The 13157-nt window shown below is 42.1% G+C and overlaps 2 protein-coding genes across 9 annotated transcripts in view; one reads left to right on the top strand and one right to left on the bottom strand.

Annotated features, from left to right (window-relative positions):
• Positions 1 to 13157, top strand: part of pld6 (phospholipase D family, member 6) — a 41897-nt gene that overhangs the window by 6745 nt on the left and 21995 nt on the right. The gene's annotated exons all lie outside the window — the stretch shown is intronic.
• Positions 1083 to 13157, bottom strand: part of LOC137340498 (myosin phosphatase Rho-interacting protein-like) — a 131280-nt gene continuing 119205 nt past the window's right edge. For all 8 annotated transcript variants that reach the window (XM_068002973.1, XM_068002974.1, XM_068002975.1 and 5 more), the window contains 5 exons: positions 12508 to 12627; positions 12042 to 12128; positions 10964 to 11123; positions 9631 to 9716; positions 1083 to 6220 (listed from right to left, as the gene is read on the bottom strand). In XM_068002973.1, the coding sequence (XP_067859074.1) occupies positions 6161 to 6220; positions 9631 to 9716; positions 10964 to 11123; positions 12042 to 12128; positions 12508 to 12627 (513 nt within the window). In that variant the 3' untranslated portion in view covers positions 1083 to 6160. The remainder of the gene's footprint in view (positions 6221 to 9630; positions 9717 to 10963; positions 11124 to 12041; positions 12129 to 12507; positions 12628 to 13157) is intronic.

Raw genomic sequence — 13157 nt, 5'->3', positions numbered from 1 at the left:
GCAGGGGGTTCTCTCCTGAGTTTGGGCGGAGTAGAGGGCATTCTACTCTGAAGCTGATTGTGCTGTACTGACCTTTAAGTCCTTGATGATGATACTGGGAAACAAATGGAATCTGTTCCATTCCCAGCACTGAACTTGCCCTGGAGAGGTGAGAAAATATTTGCAATAGCTTTTTAGGCTGTAGTTCTCCCAAATTTATTGAATTGTATGTCCAGAACTTTGGTGTTTTTCATATGGTGGTTGTTACAGAGTACATTACAGTACAGGAGGCCATTCACCCCATCATGCCTGTGCCAGCTCTTTAAACGAGCTATCCAATTAGTCCCATTCCCCTGCTGTTTCCCCATAGCCCTGTAAATATTTTCCCTTCAAATATTTATCCAATTCCCTTTTGAAAGTTATTATGGAATCTGCTTCCACCACCCTTTCAGGCAGTGCATTCTAGATCATAACAACTCTGCTTAAAAAATGTTTGTGTGTCACCTTTTGGTTCTTTTGCCAATCACCTTAAATCTGTGTCCTCTAGTTACTGACCCTTCTGCCACTGGAAACAGTTTCTCCTTATTTACTCTATCAAAACCGTTCATGATTTTGAACACCTATCAATTCTCCTCCTCCGTTCTAAGGAGAACAACCCCAACTTTTCCAGTCTCTCCACGCATCTGTAGTTTTTGTTTTGCAATAGTGTCAAAGAATAAAGACTTGAGATTTGTGTTTCAGTATTAATTCTGGATCCATCATTAAAACATGAAGATCAAAGAATTAAATGGCAAAATAACTTTGATGTTTAGAATTAACCATATTTGTTGTGCAATCCTCTGTCTTGTACAATCTGAACTCTTCCACTGCCACTCTGGGTCTCATCTCATATCTAGTGGTTAAATTAAGCTGGAGCCAACAACTGCCTTTGAATTTCACTGGCATTCCTCCTGATGGTTACATGCCGATGTCAGCACACTTCAGGTATCACTAATTGATCATAGCAGCAGACTAGGATTAGGAAAGGAGTGTTTATTAATTCCTGTACACTAGAGATGGGAAGAGTAACATGCTGTAATAATTAATAAAATACTGTGCATTGGTCAAAGTTGAAAAACGCTTTATTATTTTAACATGTTGGTTTGAAAGAAAAACATACATTTATATTGCACCTTTCATGACCTCAGGATGTTCTAAAGCACCTTACAGCTAACAGTACTTTTTTTTAAATGTAGTTATCGTTGTGGGGAAAAGTGGCACAGTTTACGCACAGCATGTTCGCAGAGAACAATGAACAGATAATGTTTGTGGTGTTGGTTAAGGGATAAATGTAGGCCAGGACACTGGGAGAACTCCCCTGCTCCTCTTGGAATAGTGAGATGGGATCTTTTACATCCACCATCGGAAAGATGGCACTTCCAACATTGCAGCACTCCCTCAGCACTGCACTGAAGTGTCAGCCTAGATTATATGTTCAAGTCTCTCAAGTGGGGCTTGAACCTAAGGCAAGAGTGCTACCACTGAGTCAAGGCTGAAACCTTTTTGTCGTCAAAAGTTTGTAGAGAATTGAAACATATCCCTGTCAACAAGTGCGGCCCTGCTGTGTTAAATATTGGTGTCTTACTGCAGATTCATACCTTATTGGGTATGAGCTGGGATAATTTCCCTGATCCACAAGAAAGCATCCGGCTTTCACTCAGCATCATACTAAATGAATACTGTTATGTGGGTCCACTCAAAGGATTATTACTCATTTCTAATTTGACATTGATGAGTATTTGTAATATCACTATCTCCTTTGATTTAAAAACTTAAATAAAGCAAGCAGGTCATGAGTGCAAAGGGAAGTGCACAAATAGGTTATTATTCTGAAACCTGCAGCCCAGCTGGTCTGTTAGCCACATGTTTGCAATGCAAATCAGAGCCAGGTGGCAACTGAAATAAAGCTGTAAATTTAATCAAAATGAAAATCTAAAGGGCATAATTTTTTTTTAAATGATGCCTTGTATTATTGTAATTTTAAAGTTTATATTTTAGTTACCCTGATGAACAAGCTAACTATAAAATTTGCACTATTAGAATTAGTGTTTTAAGGTTGATACATTTAGCATTCATTATGAAACCTTTCCTGTTCCAACATTTGTCATGAACTGCAGCTTTTACATTGCCAATCCAGCCATTATACGGATGATTTTGCCAAAAACAAAATGCAAAGCTTGTTATTGCAAGCTCCTGTTGATGGGAAAAATCACTTAAGTTTTACAATAAAGTCCAACTGTGGCTGATTTTGAGTCAGTGTGGTGTGGGAGCTGAGAACATGGTTTCCAACAATGGGACCTGCACTTGAATCCAGCCTAGATGACGTGTGCGTTTTTATTGAGTCCAGGGCCCATAATCCGTGGCACCATACAAGGTTGAAAAAGTGAAAGAGCAGCAGGTAAGTCAGCAAGTAGTGACTGGATGGTATCAAGCTTGCATTTTAAAAACCTAAAAATTGTAGGAGAAAGAAATCCAAACATATGAAAAGGCTGCAAAAATTGACACTGCCCTGAGTCTGGATTTCAAAGCAAGGAGGAAGAGCTTATAGAATGGTGTACTTTAGAAAGAAAGAGCCAATGGTTGCTACAGCACAAATCAATGTGACAGGAAACTAGACAGCTATGAACATAGATTTGGTTCAAGGATGTATAGTAGTAACTTGTAGAATAAGTTGGAGCAATTATTGTTTAGTGATCTGGATCACACCTTGAGTACTGTATTCAGTACTCGTCGTCAAGCAACAAGGGAGACGGTCATGCACAGAGAAGAACCATGAGTCTGCTCCCTAGTGTCAGAGTTATGAGAAAAACTGGAGAAACTTGGGCTTTTCTGCCTGGAAAGGTGGTGTTTGAGAGATGATCTTAGCAAGAAAGACCTTGCATTTATATAGTGCCTTTCATGACCTCAGGATGCCCCAAACCGCTTTATAGACAATGCAGCATCCAACACATGTTTGAAGGCTGGCAAAGTGATTGTACCATTGTATCAAATGGGTGATGCAATTCTATTGGTATTAGACATCGTGACAGAACAAAAAAAACAAGAGGGTGACGAATCAGTTATAAAGCTTCAACTCAGTTACAAATGACATGTTTTTGAGCCTGTGTTTGGCTGTTCATTTTTAAATTAATCATTGACGGCTTGGTTAATCACCTGAAGAAAGGATGATGTGCTGCATATGATATTATAGCGTGGAAGAAATCAGGAGTAATGCCAGCTCCAGTGGGTTCTAGTCTAATTCATCCAAACATTGTAATTGTTTCATATTGGTTTAATATGTCAGTCAGTACAAGTTCACGCTTCCCTATCCTTAATTAAGTGCTTTGAGGTTACAAAAAGAGAGTTCAGTAGCAAATATAAACAAGTTGTCAGTTTGATAACATTCTGTTAAATGTATTACTGCCAATTCTGTGCAGCTACTCTAAGGTAAAGTTACATTTTGTAATAAACATTTTTTAACTAAAGTTTTGCTTCACAGAACAGAACTTCAGAACAAATGACAGGCAGTGAGCTGATAAAATGTGCAACTCCTTCACATATTAGAAATGTGGAGGAGTTTATGGTAGAAAATACTTAGCAAAAAAAAACATGCAGCACTGCTTGCCCTGGGCTCTGCTTCACAGAAACCATACATACACCCCCCTGAGTTCAGTAGCACAATCTGATCCAGAGTCTGTGTATTTATTTGTCATCACATTCATTACAATTAATAACTGTCATCAGTTTTGGCAGGTGGTCCTTCAAATATCACTGCAGTTAGAAAGGGTCTAATAAATCAGAGGAAGCTAGATGGGCAGAAAGTACACCAGAGTCCTCACAAGCAGCGCTTTCACAAATAAGCTACAGGCGCAGCATTGCAAGTGGTGGATTTTCTATAATTGTTTGTGTGCTCCTTAAATCCTGTATACAAATTGAACTATTGCTTTCATTTTGAAGTATATTTAAGACTAGTTCCTGCATCATGGATGCATTGAATGCTGGAGCAGCTCCAATTTCCCATCTGCTGACATGAAACTTTAGTGATACAATCTATGGTATATGCTTCATGGTCAAAACAGTAGTGAGACATGCATCTGTGCATACTTCAGGTATATAAGTATAGGGGAAAACCTACTGCTGTGTATACATTGTACAGTTATACAGCACAAGGCAATAATTACAGCTTTTGTTTGAAATGGTCTTTTCCTATTTTTTTAAAAAGTCAAATCCATAATTTTATTTCTGCAGAATTTTTGTAGTCTTCGAACGGTGGGTTGTCCGCTTTGAAAATGGAACACTTTCAATTTAAGGCACCCATTATCCGCATCAAGCACTCCCAGATCAGAAGCAGCACAGATTAGATATTGCAAAACTCCCTCTATGCTGCCCCCTCAAGCACTCCCTGGTCAAGTACAGCATAGCTGTTACACAGAGTAAAGTTTCTTCTGCATTTCTCCAAATATATACCTCAGCCCCAAATGGCAGAACAGCACCCCCTACTGCACCAGTAGAACATTTCCATTCCCCACACCAGCTATCCTGTAGCCTCAGCGAGACTGTCAATTTACATGAAATCAACAGCACAGAAACAGGCCATTCGTCCCAACTGGTCTATGCCAGCGTTTATGCTCCATTAAATTTAGTTACAATTTACGGGCAGCCCTTATAGGGGAGGAGATGGTGATAGAACAACTTCCACTCTGATGCACATCCAAGACAGAGAAGTAAAAGGACACCATCTAACTCACTGCAGCACCCAGTCCCCTAGACAAATATGCCATTCCTCAGTGATCAAGACTTCCCATTGCTTTTGCTCTCCTCACAGTCTATTACTAGGAGAGGAGAGGTCACGCTTAACTCAGGTTGTCAGCTATTCCTGTTTTCCTTCCTGTTTGGGTTTAAGGCTGCCACATTTGCCTCCTGCTGATTAGATGAAGTTTTGACATTATGGCCTAGAAATTCGACTGCGCAGCAAACGTTTTTAGGGGGTAAATGGCCTCCTTAGCCTCCAATAGGCTGAGCAAGAAGTGCGCCTCCCGCCATTTTAGTATAGGCAAATAAAATTGGTGTCCAGGGCCCACGCCTGAAACAGGACTTCGGCCCCTTATTTTCATATGCAAAGGGCCTAATGCCAGGTTGAAACCCCCTCTGCAATATTACTTTGCCGAGGCAATCAGCACCAGCTGCATTCGGGAAAACCAGGTCTACAAGCAGCCTAACAAACAGTCCTTAAAGGGACTGTTGCAAGCCGCAACCAACAAGATGTATTTAAAATATACCTACCTGAATGTGGAGCCGGAATGCTACCGACCCCACATTAAAGACACGCAGACCGCTGCTAGACTCTTTCTCTGTCTTCCCCCACCCCGGGCCTCTGCCCTCCCGATCTCGCTACCTTCGATCCCGGCCACCGCTACCCTCCCGACCCATCGGGGGATGAATGTCCACCCTTGTTGCAGGCCTACATTAATGGGAATGGCCACCATCGTCAGAGCTTACTGGCTGCTGTCCAAGAACAATAGCCAGAAGGCTTCCTGCACTGATCCCTGACCTGATGTCACTACACAAAAAAGGGTCTTACCTTCTGGGTCCTGTGTCTGCTGCCTACCTCTTGAATTCTCTGAGCAGAGAGAGGCCCAGCACATGACCTAAGGCCCATTTCTTCTGGATGCTCTGCTGACAAGCAAACAGGAAAATGAGGTGCGAGAGCCAGGAAAACTTGCTGCCTCACTAGCATTGCAACCCCTGGCGTGCACCTACTATCTCTACCCCTTTTTCCTGTGTTTTGTGCCTGGACAATAAACATTCCCCAGATGCAAAGGACAGCAAAGTCAGCTTTATTTTGTGTAGAGAATCGGAATGCTTTTCCTCAATTAAAATTGGTAACACAAAAGTAACAGGGATGAAGAGTGCCCAGATTTTAAAAAGATTTCTAGTTACTTGAGGGAATCATTTGTATTTAACAACACAGATTAAGCGCAACTTCAAGGCATGGCTTATAAACGTGGTCATGTTCAATAAGTGTCACATTAGGGATTAATGTGCAAAATCAGGATAAACCAGCTGTTTGTTCTCCGAGGGATTAATGATTGCTAATGTGAGGCAGTCTATATAATTTAAGGGAGTGGCCATGGCCCGAGGCAGTGTTAAATGCAGCAATCTCCTAGTCCTTGGGTTCAAAGAGTTTCATCCGTTCTTGCACAGTGAGACCTTCTTTGAGGCTCTGTAGAGAAAGAAGAGTGAAACAAGTTACAAGTGCAGTTATTTGGCCATTTCTATTTACTGCAAAAACATGATGCTTGCTTTTATCCAGAATATGAACAGGGTCACAGCCAATGTGTTAAATATCCTGGCTGAATTATCATTACTGATGAGAGATGGGTATAACCAGTAAATAATGGAAAGTAGGGAGTACATCCCTCATCAACACTTACTGTAGGAGCTATACATAATGTGCATCAGTGTCTCCCCCGTTTAAAACTTACAGTAAGAGCCACATGTGTTGTGTTGTTTCGTGTTTAATACTTACTGCAGGAGTCATGCATGATGTGAGTCAGTCTCTACATCTAACACTTGCTGCCGAAGCCACACATGACGTGAGTCAGTCTCTGTGCGTAACACTTACTGCCAGAACTATGCAAGATGTATGTCAGTCACTCTGTGTTTAATAATTAATGTAGGCGCCATGAATGACATGTCAGCTTCAGTGCTTGTGGGAGCCACACATGACATGTCAGTCTCCCTCCATGCCTAACATTGGAGGAACCACATGCTGCACTGACTCATATCAATAGTTACTGTACATAACTGTTTTCATGTGCTCATGCAACTTTACTTCTAACTAAACATCACTGGACCCTGCAAACACCCAGATAAAAGTTTTGATTGAATAAAGGTCGAAACATTCCAGCATGCAAAGTCTTACTGGGAGAGAGGCTGGGCTGTTACATGCATCACACAATCTCAGATACAACTGCATGCAGACTGGGTCCAGTAACGGGATAGAACAATGCAATTTCTTAAATACAAGGGATTCCATTCACATGGGCACTACCCAAATCATTCCTCACTGCAGCTAAAACATGGCTTACAATTACACTGTTATGAACATGCAAAGGCCTGAGGGATCATATCCATACAGAATGGAAGTATTCTGTCTCTGATACCACTCAATGGTGTTCCCACAAGAAACAAATGTTGCATGTGAATGCCATTTTGAGCAGAAAATTCTGTGCAACTCTAGTGGATCTCAAACAAGCAAAATTTTCCATTACTTTACAAAGGGACCTGGGAAGATGGGTTGATGAGTGGCAAGTGACACTAAGCATGGACAAATGCAAGGCAACGAGACTGGGCAAGGGAAATAAACATTGGAAATATAAACTTAAAACATTTCAAGGCTTTAACACAAGAGTGAGATTGGGGAGTACTGGTAGGTAGTTCACTGGCACTAACAGCACAATGTGTGGCAACAGTAAGAAAAGCTACCTGGACCTTGGGATGTATAACCAAAAGGAAAGAGCACAAACCCCAGAAAGTGATGAATCTACGCAAGGCACTGGTACAGCCACACGGAGTAGTGCGTATAGTATTGGTTGCTGTACTATACAGCAAAGATATCAGACATTGCAGAAAAGGGCAGTCAAACTTATGACATCTGAGTTATAAGGAGTGGTTGAAGAACTTGGATTGTTTACTCTAAGGCTCAGGGGAGATTCTATTCAAAAAATCCTTAAGGGAATAGATAAATTGAACCTCAGTAGTGTGTTCAAGATTGCCACAAACTCTAGAACTGGCTTACTTAAGCTTAGAAGAGGGAAGGATCACGGTATAGATTTAACTACTTTACAGAGAGGATGGAGACTGTGGAATGGACTGCCTAAGGAGGCAGTGGAGCAGATAGTGTGGAAAATTTAAGGAAGAATTTGACAGATATTTGAGGGAGTAGGTAATTGGGCGTTATTAATTTTTGAAACCAGCTGTATGGACCCCAGAGCCTTTTCTGGTCCTGACTTAAGTTCCATGACCGTTTCTTCATTCATGGAACATTGGACAGCCATGATGGGGGGGGAGGAGAGGGTAAAGGAATTAAGGTCAGTTACCCCCAGAGGCTCCAGTACAACAATCAGCAGCCAGTTACAGACCAGCATTAACACCTAGCTCTGGATGCAATCGATCCTACAGCTGGATGACATGATTAGCACAGAGTGATGCATCCACTGGCTCGTCACCCTATTTCATCTCTCCCTCCCTGCCAGTCACAATCAGATAATCTCTGTGTGTAAATATACTGGCATTTCTGCAACTTATCATTTGAACTCCCCCCCCCCCCCCCCCCCCCCCCCCGCAGTGAGTAACCAGCCATCATACTTGGGTAACAGCAGAACATCGGAGTTGAGGCAGGACTGTCAAAAACTATGAGGAATTTACATGCAAAACAGGGCATTCGCCATCCTGATACCTACACAACAGCAAACTTGGCACTGGTACCTTTCAGCTTTCCCACGTGACCTTTTCTATTACAGACTGTTTGAGGGAGAACAAGCAAAGTAAAACACTGAGAACCAGTGGAGGCAGATATAGCAATCAATCTTTTTATGTCAAAACAGACTGGGCTTTTTCATCAGACCAGAAAACTACACGTCAATGGCATTTGTGCTCAAACTGAGTGTTGTACCTTTGAAGTACAACCAATGCAATAAAGCACAATATATCCATTATCTGATGGGGGCACAATCTACATTATAACAACTGGGTTTGGAACAGCGGAGTGTAGACCCTACCCTGTCAGTGATGGAGATTCCAAGAGACAACCGAGAAAAACCACCTGACAGACAGTGAGTCTTGAGTGAGGGGCAGCCCCAGAACCAACACATAGTGAACCTGAGTTTCGGACAGCAGTAGGATTGAGGAAAATCAACTGATCAAGGCAGTGCGACTAAGTGAAGGGCAGCCCTTAGGCTGAGGAAGTTCATCCAACTTAGACAGCGAGTCAGTGACAGGCAGCTCCAGAATTGGGGCTGAGGCAGTGTGACCAAGTGAGGGGTAATAAGGTTCATGAGAAAAAGCCCACCACCACATTCTCAGGGCAACTAGGGATGGACAATAAAGGCAATCTTGCCAGCTTCACCCACAGCTCAAGAACAAACTTAAAAGAAAGTCCTGGGACTGAGGAAACTCTGAGTCTGAGTGATAGGTGAGTTTCCCCTGGGATTGCCTGACTGAGGCAATGAGACTGAGTGATGAGCAAAGCAGACATTGAAATTCAGCATCTTTGAGAGTTGAGCCCACAACTGCTTGAGTTCCTGAGTGCAATACACTGATATAGTTGGTGTTAAATAACCTAATGCTGATTCCAATCTACAAGAATGTTTCAGTTGTAACTCTGCTCATTTTAATTGGATTACGAACATTATTCATCATGAAGTGAAGACAGGTTTTCAATAGTTCTGTTTGTCTCTTCCCATTCCCCACCATTTTGTCTGCCATTCGCCTATTGGAGATTAATTGTTTGAATTTCAAGAGTCAAACAGAATAGTGAGAACACTGATCCATGTAAGATAGTGAAAGCAGGATTCAGGTAAGTGAGAACCCACTCATTCCTCAAACAGTGGAGAGGTACATGGCACTCACCTTTGACCTCAGGGTTCTCATAGGCCTGTTGGTGCTCAGCTTGTCCTTCTTCAAAAAATCTGGGTTACTTTTTGATTTCATGATATCTGGCAGTGGTAGATTGAAACAAAACATAAGTGGAGACAATAGTTAATGATCTCATAAAACAAGCATTTAAAATTGTAATACACCTTTATAAAACACTGGTTAGGTCTCAGCTGGAGTACTGTGTCCAACACTTTAGGAAGGATGTCAAAGCCTTAGCGAGGGTGCTGAAGAGATTTATTAGAATGGTACCAGGGATGAGGGACTCCAGTTATGTGGAGAGACTGGAGAAGCTTGGGTTGTTCTTAGAGCAGAGAACGTTGAGAGGAGATTTGATAGAGGTGTTCAAAATCGTGAACAGTTTTGATTAAGTAAATAAGGAGAAACTGTTTCCAGTGGCAAAAGGGTCGATAACCAGAGGACACAGATTTACAGTGATTGGCAAAAGAACCACAGGCGACATGGGGGAAAAATAATTTACGCAGTTGTTGTCATCTGGAATGTACTGCCTGAAAGGGTGGTGGAAGCAGATTCAATAGTAACTTTCAAAAGGAGAATTGGATAAATACTTGAAGTGAAAAAATTTACAGGGCTACGGGGAAAGAGCAGGGGAGTAGGACTAATTGGGTAACTCTTTCAAAGATCCGGCACAGGCATGATGAGCCGAATGGCCTCCTCCTGTGCTGTATCATTCTATGAATGCAGGAAAACATCAACCTTGCATCGAAGGTAATGAGTCTGCTGAGCTGAAGCACACTGCATCTTCTAGCATTGTGAGAAGCATATGCAAGAGGCTAGAACAAAAAATGAGATGGGAACTGTGCCCAGAGCACAGCCCAATACACCCAGGAAGTAGCAGATGGATAAACATAACTCTACCCCTCTTGTCACGTATACACTCCCTTCCCTTCACCAGCTGGAATCCGCAATACCAGACTGCGATAGAGTCTGCGATAACTCAGGCAGAACAGTGCGGTGTGTGGAGAAGTATATGGGGAAAAAGGAACCAGAAGGTGTAAGCTATTCTGCTCAAACAAGTCCTTCATTTTTGTTGACTGCGGCAGCTTTATCTGTTCAATCCCAATTCCCTGCCCTTCTCCATAATATTTACTTTCAAAGTAAGTATCTTGCGTCTCTTTTAAACATGTCAACAGGTATGCAGAGGGGAGTGAGTGCACAGAGTTGTGGATCAGATACATTCACCATAGGAAGGAACAGCAACTGTCCCACTGAGCTATATGCTATTCGAATGACACCTTTCTGAATTTTTGAAGTAAATGGAGCTCAAATATGTTCCCCACATCTTTACCGTAGCCAGTAACACCACAGTCCATCGTCTTCTCTCCCAGTGCTTCAGTGGCAGATTTCAGCTGTTCTTTCAGCCGGTTGACATCACAGTCAGCCTTTGCTCGAACGATGCTCAGCTCTGTGTAGATATCCTTATACTTATCTGTAGAGTACTTCTTGTCCTTACAAAACAAGCGTAAAAAGATACATTCCATTAAATTGACTGATTTAGTACAGCATTCGCCTTAAAAGAGGAAATTGCACAGGATGCCTTCTAAAAGAAAAATCAAATTATCAAGAATTAAATCATCAATATTCTGTTTTTTCTGCTTTAATTTTTAGAAAATTATTTAAACAGTGACAGCTGATAACATAGGGGAACTAGTTTAGGAGTGAAAGGGAGCTGGATTAAGATCAGCAGAGATAGTCAGTAACATAGGGCACTGGCTGCGAGGAGTTACCAAGCTCTGGCTCAGGGAGCTGGATTAACATCAATAGAAATACAGTATGTAACACGGTTCTCATTTGCAGCAATTATGAGACTGATTCACAGGTCACCATGCCCACAAAGAAAATTTTTGTTTAGCCCATGCTAAATTTAGGTTCGACTTGGGGCAGTTTTCACACAGTCCCATTTTCCCACTTTCTCCCCGTACCCTTTTATATCTAATGAATTATCCAGTATTTTTTTGATTGCTTTAATCAATTTTGCATCAATCACCACTTGCAGCAAAGCATTCCACATTCCAACAACTGCGTGTGAAAAAGTGTCTTCTAATCGCCCTCTTTATCTCATGTTAAGCTTGAGATCACAGACTTGTGTCTTCAATTCTTTACCTTATCAATTCCATTCATCATTCTGGACATTTCAAATCCCCCCTCAATCTTCTTATTTCCAGGGGGAAAAAAATAGCCCTTGTTTCTCCAACATTTCCTTGTATCTCAGACCGTGGTTATCATTCCCAGCAGTTCTGTGTTGCACTATGTCCAGTCTATTCGAACCCTCCTATAGTGAGGAACCCAAAACTGCATATGTGGCCTAACTCTTGTTTTATACAGAATTATCATGACTTCTTTGCTGCACATCTACATTCACTCACCCTCAGTGCAGTCTGTAGTTCATCCTTTAGAGAATTAATCTCTTGTTTCAGATACTGGATTTCAGATTCTTTGACCCGCAATAAAACCTGAAAATTTAAACAAAAAGTAGAAATCTTATTAGAGTTTTCACCTTGGTCCTGATTCACAATCTGTGTGAATCACTCGAAGTACTCAAAGCAGACAGGGGAGGAAGAACGGAAATGTGCAAGTACAGAGGAGCTTGTGTGAAAGTGAGGGTGGAAGTATGTGCCAGAGTATGAGCATGTGCACAAGTGTGAAGTTTTTATTCTCAGTGTGAGCAGCACAGTTTCAGCCTTTCATCCTCCCCTCGCTTCAGAGAGGAGACCCTCAAACTGCACCACCCAATTGACCTATAGAAAGTGGAGACAAAGCCAAAAGCACTGAAGCTGTTTACATGCAACTTCATCAAGTCAAGAGGGAATGGTACTTACTGCCCATCCTTACCTCCAATTCATAGACATCTTTCCCCAGCGAGAGGGGTGAGCCAGCACCCTCTCCCTTCCCCTCCCCAGTAACCAGCGCTCTTAACCGTGCAAATTCCGCAGCCAGGCGGTTATTCAGCTCCTGGAAAACAATCAAGAAACAAATAAGGTAGATTGGGGAAACAGTCAACATCTCTTGATACCACAGTGGTACAGGGGTGATCATTCTACATGTTTCAACTGCAGTCATTGCAGTTCTGGAAAATTCATCAGGGAAATTAAGTGTAGAGGCAGCGGGCTTTAAACATTCCCCTTCTTTTTCTTCCTCCTTTTTTCTATTCTCAACCCCTTCCTCTCCTGAAGGTCACTTACTCATGGGGTTTGGTTCCACTGGCATTGGTCAACTGCTTCATCCCAAAAGCTCGTTCTTGCCTTCCCCACACACACACATTCACTTTCCAGGAGGGATCACTGGACAGTGATCAAGAATAGGAATCCTGGATGATTTTTCCCTTCCCTAGCTCAGGGACACAGGTCAGTCCTAACTTTAATGGAAAGATTACACACAGCCTTCACACACGCAGCCTTTGCTGCATCCCTGGTAATTCTGTGCTCATAGCTCCAGTCGTCTAGCATTGTGCAAATATTGTGCTCCTTTTAGCGGTATCTATG

Source organism: Heptranchias perlo, chromosome 22 (genome assembly GCF_035084215.1).
Source record: "Heptranchias perlo isolate sHepPer1 chromosome 22, sHepPer1.hap1, whole genome shotgun sequence".
Lineage (NCBI taxonomy): Eukaryota > Metazoa > Chordata > Chondrichthyes > Hexanchiformes > Hexanchidae > Heptranchias > Heptranchias perlo.
This window is presented reverse-complemented; position numbering and strand designations above follow the sequence as displayed.